The sequence below is a fragment of the Brassica napus genome, chromosome A4, assembly GCF_020379485.1.
Source record: "Brassica napus cultivar Da-Ae chromosome A4, Da-Ae, whole genome shotgun sequence".
Lineage (NCBI taxonomy): Eukaryota > Viridiplantae > Streptophyta > Magnoliopsida > Brassicales > Brassicaceae > Brassica > Brassica napus.
This window is the reverse complement of record NC_063437.1, coordinates 4,471,273-4,478,301: the sequence shown is the minus strand read 5'-3', so window position 1 is coordinate 4,478,301 and position 7,029 is coordinate 4,471,273. Positions and strand designations below refer to the sequence as shown.

The following is a 7,029-nucleotide window of genomic DNA, read 5'->3' as shown; positions in this document are numbered from 1 at the left end:
TATAATTCATGCTTTTAACTTTTTATTAAAAGACTTTTTTAGATAACAATACAATATATACAGAAATTATCTCTGTTTATGATTATATTTTCAGATTTTGGATAATTCTTCATTAACTTTAATCAATTATCTAATCAAATAAATTAAAATTTCATTTTTATTTTTTAATTTAATTATACATTTTATTCATTAAAGATATAAACGATATTAACCACTCTAACTTTTAACGTGAGAGCTCTATTCCAAAAATTTACTTCGCAAATAATAGTATAGATTAGTTTTATTTGATTTAGAACCCTATCTTAAATACTAAACCAATGATGGTGCTCTGAGAGAGGAACACTTGTATGCAACTAAGCATTAACTTGCATGCACGAAGCTGCCGAATATATGAAACTTAAATCACACAATTCAAAATCTATAACATATAGAAATAAAAGAACGAATAAGACTTTAAGCGACATATATATATGATAGTAGTATCTAAACATGCTCTTCTCCTAGGCTAGATCTTGTTTTGTTTGTCAAGCTAAAGTACATATACCACTTTGCTGGTGAAGAATAATGTTTTGAAACTAATTTCAAAACCCTAGCTGCCTCATTCGTTACATGAAATTTACATTCATCTAATATATTGATGGTGAGAGGGGGAAAAACATTTGTTTTAAAATAGGGAAAACTTACATAAAATGGAAAATAAACAAACATATCCATCTAGAAAGTTCCTAAGCCAAAAAGTATTCAAAACTACGTCTACACGTTTAGCCCAAAGGCCAAAGTTTTGCCCCAATGAGAGAGAGAAATTCCTAAGGAAACGAATAGCGCATGATGTCATCGAAAAGTTCATTTTCATAAACTGGCATGTTACATTACATGCACACATGCATGGTGCTACGTTGATGAACATTTGAAATGAAACCGTCCATCTACAGCTTCGAGCAAGCCAATCTCATCAGATGACTCTTTTTCACAAACGCCATCATCAAGAGAGAGGTTAAGATCGAGTACAACGCAAGTAGCAACGTTCTTGTCCTCAGATTGATCTGAACCGTCCGACGACTTCTGATTAACCGGAGGAGAACAAGCTCTTGATCTTGAGCTGAATCTCTCACAGCTCAAGATCACAATTGCATCTCTAAGCGAAGCTTCTTCACCACTCGAGTTACAAACTCTTCCTCTCTCGATGGCTCTCTTGAAACCCATTAGAGACAAATAATCAGCTTGCTCTATATCTTCCACTAAGAACACTCTTCTTGGATCAAAGGAAACAGCTTCAGAGAATCTCTCAATGTAACTCCAGTTCTGTTCATCTCTCGGCCTCTTGTTCCTCAAATCTTTCGATGAGAAACTGCTCAAACAGATAGAGACAAAGCTGTCTTGTGAACCGAACACGAGTTTAGCCAATTCTCTAGCGATCTTCTCTTTAGCCTCTACATCAAGACCTTGAAAGAACATCCATGTGTCTTCTTTTGTATCATCTATTCCGTTTATCTTTATCCTACTCGATCCCGACCTACATTTCAAGACAGTTTTGGCTATCTCTGAGATTATATCCTTCTGCCATGGTACCTTGCTCTGCAAGGCATCACATAGTGTCGCTAGGTTTTCAACATTCATCTCTTTAAACCTAGAAGAGACGTGTTCCACCTCCATTCCATCGCTCGAAGAAGCTGCTGAATTACTTGTCGTATTAGGATTCGAACAAAAGAGTTCTGTTCTTTGCTTGCTATCATGTTCTGGAATGAACAGTCTTAGTTCGGATGCACCAGAGGTCACGGAGTGATGATGAAGGTACTTGTTTGTCTCGATCACGGGCCAATCACCGTTGGTTTGAAGATGATGAAAGGAACCAGAAAAGGAAGAAGTAGGGGAAGAGAGTGTGAGTGTTTTTAGAGATGGTCTCTTGTGGATTGAACCGCAGATTGTGTTCCACTTGACCACAAGTTCTTTGATAGAATCTGAATCCTGCCAAATCCAAGAATCACACATAGACGCTCTTAAAATAAAATTAAAAAAATGAGTTGGAAATGAGAGATGTGAATTAGATTTTGTTGGTTATGCAACTCACATTGTGACTACTTTGATTCTCCTTCTTGTACTGCTGAAGCCACGCCGGTAAAGCTGCAATGGTTACATTGCTTTTGCTATTGCTGCATTGCAAGAACCTAGCTTCTGCTTCAAATTTGGGAGAACATTCCTCACAGAAACTGAGCTGCTCCCCTAATGGATGCAGCTGGAAAGGTGAGTTCTCTAACTTCTTCACTTCAACCTCACTGCTTTGAAAACAAAATGGTGATTAGCTAAGGAGTGTTTAACTTGATTTTATCTTTAACTTAAACTGAAATTAAGTAATTCATAAGTCTTTCTTTAGTATTTCTCACAAGAAAGCATTTAAAAGTGAAAATAAATATAAAAAGGTTATAAAGAGGATGCACGTTGTTACACCGTTCTTTTAGATGATCACCAAATAAAGCAAAAACACTATAGGTGAAATTGTCTTTTTCGAAAAAGAGACAAAATAGTTAGAAAATATCCAAGAAAACTAAAAAAAAAAAAAACATTGCTAATAGTTAGATCATATCCAACTAAGACTTTTACCTCTCGGGGACAAGACTCAAGCGGAGGCTACTAGTTGTTGGAATAGTGAGAGTAGTGAGACACCAAAGGGACTCAAGAGAGGGTTGACCAGACTTGCATCTCACGTAAGTCTCTGAAGTCGCAAGACCCATTAACCAAAACCTTCCAAGATCTCCCATGACCAATCCACGAGCCAACTTCCCTATCTCCATTATCATATGCTCCACCGCACAGTAGTTGTTGTTGTTGTTACTATTCGTTCTAGACTCTACGAACCAGTTTAGGTCTCCAAGATTAAGAATCACTCCTTTTCCTACACAGCTTCTCACGAGTGTCTCCAACTCCTTTAGCTTATGCTCCACATCGAATCTAGTTGGTTGTCCAAACGAGGAGAATGATAGAGTTATAAACTTCACGTCTTTTAAAGCTTCGGGCACGTCTTTTTTGTCAACTTTCTCCATCACTGTTCGCACAACTTTGTCAACAGTTGCTAAACACTCTCCCACGATCACGAAGTTCTTTCTCTTTTTGTCGACTAGACTCTCTATAACGTTCATGACATCCTCGTTCCTGACTTGTCCTTCTTTAGGTTTACTCGAAGAGGTTGTTTTCGAGCAAGTCTCTGAAGAGACAGCTTGCTCGACTTTGCTTTTCACTTGAGGACTCGAGAAACCAGCTTCTCTCATAACTCTACTCACGCTAGGATCATCTAGGATTGATATGATCAGCTGCTCCACTTCAATATTGACTGCTAGGACCGGTTGCTGCTGGCTTTCGATGGATCCACGCCGCTGGTGAGCCTGCGCGCGTTTGAAAGCTGCACCGAGAGCGTTAGAGATAGAAGGGAAAGGGGAAGTTTGAACCCCTAACATAGGACTCCCCGTGGAGGTCGGGAGGCGGTTTAGTGCCACGTTAAAGCAGAGCTCTAGTGCTCTGCACTGAAGAGGATGCGTGTGGGATTGGAGACAAGCTGTTCTAAGTAAACCAGTGGGAGCGGAGAGCATGGTGCTAGCCACATGGAGAGGTGTGACTTGAGCATGTCCTCTCCTTCTAGCCAAGCTCATGGCTTGTTTCACCAAGTTTGCAGCCTCAGGCGTGAGAGCTTGCTCCACCGTGCAGCTTCCGGCTCTCATGGTGACAAAACACCGTAAAGGAAGACAGGGGAGGGGTAGTAATAGTACTTAGAAGAGAGAGTTATACGGTAAAGGCTTCAAGGGACTTGGCTTCATAGATAACAAAAGCACTTAAAGTAGAAGGATTGATCCTATTTGGAAGGTGGGATTAAGTCTTAAAGCTAAGAGCAGAGTAAGGAAATAGAGGGAGAGATCAAGGGAGAGGTGAAAAGAAAAGGGTTTTGGTCTTCAAATATATGAGGAAGGAGGAAACGTGTATGCTTTTCTTGTGAGCGAGGCAAAATTTTGGGGGATTTTTTAGGGTCCAAAGTGAATTTTGTAGTGCAAAGTGGAATGCATGTGATGACAAAGCAATATCAAAAGGAAAAGGTAACTCAGCTTTGCCCTTATATTCTTTTCTTTCTCAAATTCCACCAAAAAGATGTAATGGATACTGCAGCTAAGTGGGTCTCTTTCTTTTCTGCAAAGTGTATCACTTATTGATAAAAGAACCTAATTAAAGAATATATGGGGTACTGCAGCTAAAATTACAAATCATCCTTTGCTTATATAATATATAACTAAAGAATAAATTATAGCCTCAATAATATCTGTAGAATTTTTCTTTTATAGATATGGGTTATAATCAGTCTCTCCTTTTGGCACTTTGAAGCTACTAGGATCATATCACATGTAATCAACAACATAGGAGCAACAAAAAACATAGCAATGACCAGATTTTTGTCTTAAAAATAGTATATATTTTAGCCAACTATGTCTCAATAAGCATATAATATTTTTCCCAAAGAATATTTTCACTCAAATTAACATAGTTGATTAGGTGTTAACAGTAATCAATAAGACTGTGTATAATAGATGTTACTATCTCATTTACAAGTAACAAAAATGAAGTATCAAATTCTGTTCCAAAAGACAATCACAAATCACTCGCTTGATGACGAAAGTCGTAACCTGTTTATGTAATTTTCAACCTATCAAAAATTTGTAAAGAAAAATGTTCTCTCAGCCAAAATACACATATGTAATGATATTGAAATCGTACTTTAGTTTACAAATGTTATTACCATCCAAACTCTCAGAACATGACCGGTGAGGGTGGAGTTATTAACGGAATATAAGAAACCGTCTCTTAACTTTTAACTAAAAAGGTTAAGAGACGGTTTCTTATATTCCGTTAAAAACCCTACCCTAAAAACCCCAAATTAATTATGTTCTTAAGGGCAAGAAACACATAACAAAGAAGGGTCATTACCTTGGTCGTTGAATAATATTATACTAGGTAGTAATCCGCGCTGTGCGCAGATTATTGGATTATTTATTGTACATTGTATTAAGAGATTTGTTTTATATCTTTTTCTAGGGGTGAACATTCATATATCTGTTCGAATTCAGTTAATCTATTCGGATTTCTGATTTTTAGAATTAGAATTTTAAATTGTATTCGGATATTACAAATTTTGGTTTGAATCATTGCGAGTTTGATTCGTATTCGAGTTCGGGTACCCATTTTAGTTATGTAGTTTTTAAAAATAAAATTAAATATACTTAAATCCTCAAAAAAATTAAATATACTTAAATCCTCAAAATCCGTAAGTAAAATAATATAAAACATAGAAATTTGAATAATGTAAGACTAAATATTTAAATATTTGGATCAAGTAAATAATTTTAGTATTTTGAACATTTTCTGTTATTTTTTTTATATTTACGTGTAACTATGTTGATAATTTTTAGATATTTTCATTTTTGAATATCTAATAGATATAAAATTTAAAATAATTAACATACTTAAGTATATAATTGTGATTTAGATATTTTTGGTATCCAAAATATTTTAGTTTTGGTAAGATTTAGGTCTGGTTATCTAGATATTAAACTTTTAGATCCACCTGAGTAATTAATCAGTTTTATTTTGTGTTTAGTATTACTTTCAAATCTAGTTCGGTTTGGTTCTTCAGATCCATATATTTTACTCAGACTTACTTTTTTCTACTAATATAAAAGCAAAATAAAATAAATGTAAAACAAATATTCTAGGCTTGTTTAAAATACATAATTATTGGACCATACTTTAAAAATACCAATAAAATGGATGGGCGTCATATCAATATTGTTCGGCATGTTGCAAAATTAACGTAGTCTATAACCAATAATATGTATTTTCTTATAAAATTATTGGTACGTATAATAAAAACACGATAAAAACGAGTGAAAAGTGTTATAGTTGCGTGAAAAATAATGTGATATCTTCTCTCGGCACCTTAATATTATTTTTCAATCGATTCACGAATTTTCTTTTCTGATTTCTGATATTTTCTTAACAATTTGATTATGTTTCTAATTTTTTGTCTAATATGAAAACTCCGTAAAGAAAAGAAATATTTGTCTAAACTAAGGATCCAACTTTGTGTGTGGTGTTTTTAACCCCAGTTTCTTTAATTCATAACCAATCATAATTATTTATTGTCTTCGTGTGCATAAGCCTCAACCATGGCTAAGTTCGACAAGATACAAAACTTTCAATTTCTAAAATATTGTCATTCCAGCATTTTAGTTCATGCAAATCTTAATGATTTTGTAATTTTTTTTCTTTCAAAATGATATTTTTTAGTAGTTGTACAAAGAAAATTTCAGTTCACTAATACAAAGATTAAAAATGCAGGAACTAAAAATAACATGATTAAAAAAATTAGTGCAAACACATTAAATTATCCACAGTATAGTTAAAACAATTAGTACGTGAACGTATTAATTGTTAAATGACTGTGAGGTCAACAAGTATACATACTCAAATTTAAATCAATGTGAGACTACTACGTGACAAATATAGTGTGAATGCATCAATAAAAAATGTTTCTCTTTTAATATATAAGGGATATGGTTATTAGAAACTCAGCTTAATTTAGTCAATAGGCTTATTTATGTAAATACATAACTTATTTGTCAAACTCTTTACATAATTTTTTTTTTTTTTTTTTTGACAGCAAACATTCACAAACTTATGTCTCTGTGAACCAAAGTGGTAACTCTGCATCCATATGTATGACGAAAGACGGTTGTTTCCTAGCACTGCGTGCTAAGCTATCCGCCTTGAGGTTCGCCGTTCGAGAAACATGAATGATTTCTGAGTTGAGGAAACTTCTTCTGAGAAGTTTAATGTCTTCCAGGTAGCCTTCAAATGTTGGCCATTCTTCAGGTTCCGAAACCATATTCACCAATTGAGAACAATCCGTAGCAAACGTGACCTGGAACTGTCTTAAATTCTTCATGCATTTCATTGCCCATATTAATGCCTCTAACTCCGAATGGAGAGGAGACA

The 7,029-nt window shown here is 34.8% G+C and overlaps 1 protein-coding gene across 1 annotated transcript; it reads right to left on the bottom strand.

The window, feature by feature from the left end:
- Window positions 1-641: 641 nt before the first annotated feature.
- On the bottom strand, window positions 642-4,138 carry LOC106445159 (protein SMAX1-LIKE 3-like). Its single transcript, XM_013886674.3, has 3 exons — window positions 2,599-4,138; window positions 2,069-2,273; window positions 642-1,965 (listed from the first exon to the last, which is right to left on the bottom strand). The coding sequence occupies exons 1-3, from the start codon at window positions 3,708-3,710 to the stop codon at window positions 892-894; spliced, it is 2,391 nt and encodes a 796-aa protein (XP_013742128.2). The 5' UTR covers window positions 3,711-4,138; the 3' UTR covers window positions 642-891.
- Between the last annotated feature and the right edge of the window lie 2,891 nt (window positions 4,139-7,029).

Coding starts and splice junctions, on each gene's coding strand:
- LOC106445159 (XM_013886674.3), bottom strand. CDS start 3,710: ATGAGAGCCGGAAGCTGCACGGTGGAGCAAGCTCTCACGCCTGAGGCT. Junction 2,274..2,598: donor TTGAGTCTTGTCCCCGAGAG/GTAAAAGTCTTA, acceptor TTTTCAAAGCAG/TGAGGTTGAAGTGAAGAAGT. Junction 1,966..2,068: donor AGAATCAAAGTAGTCACAAT/GTGAGTTGCATA, acceptor TGGATTTGGCAG/GATTCAGATTCTATCAAAGA.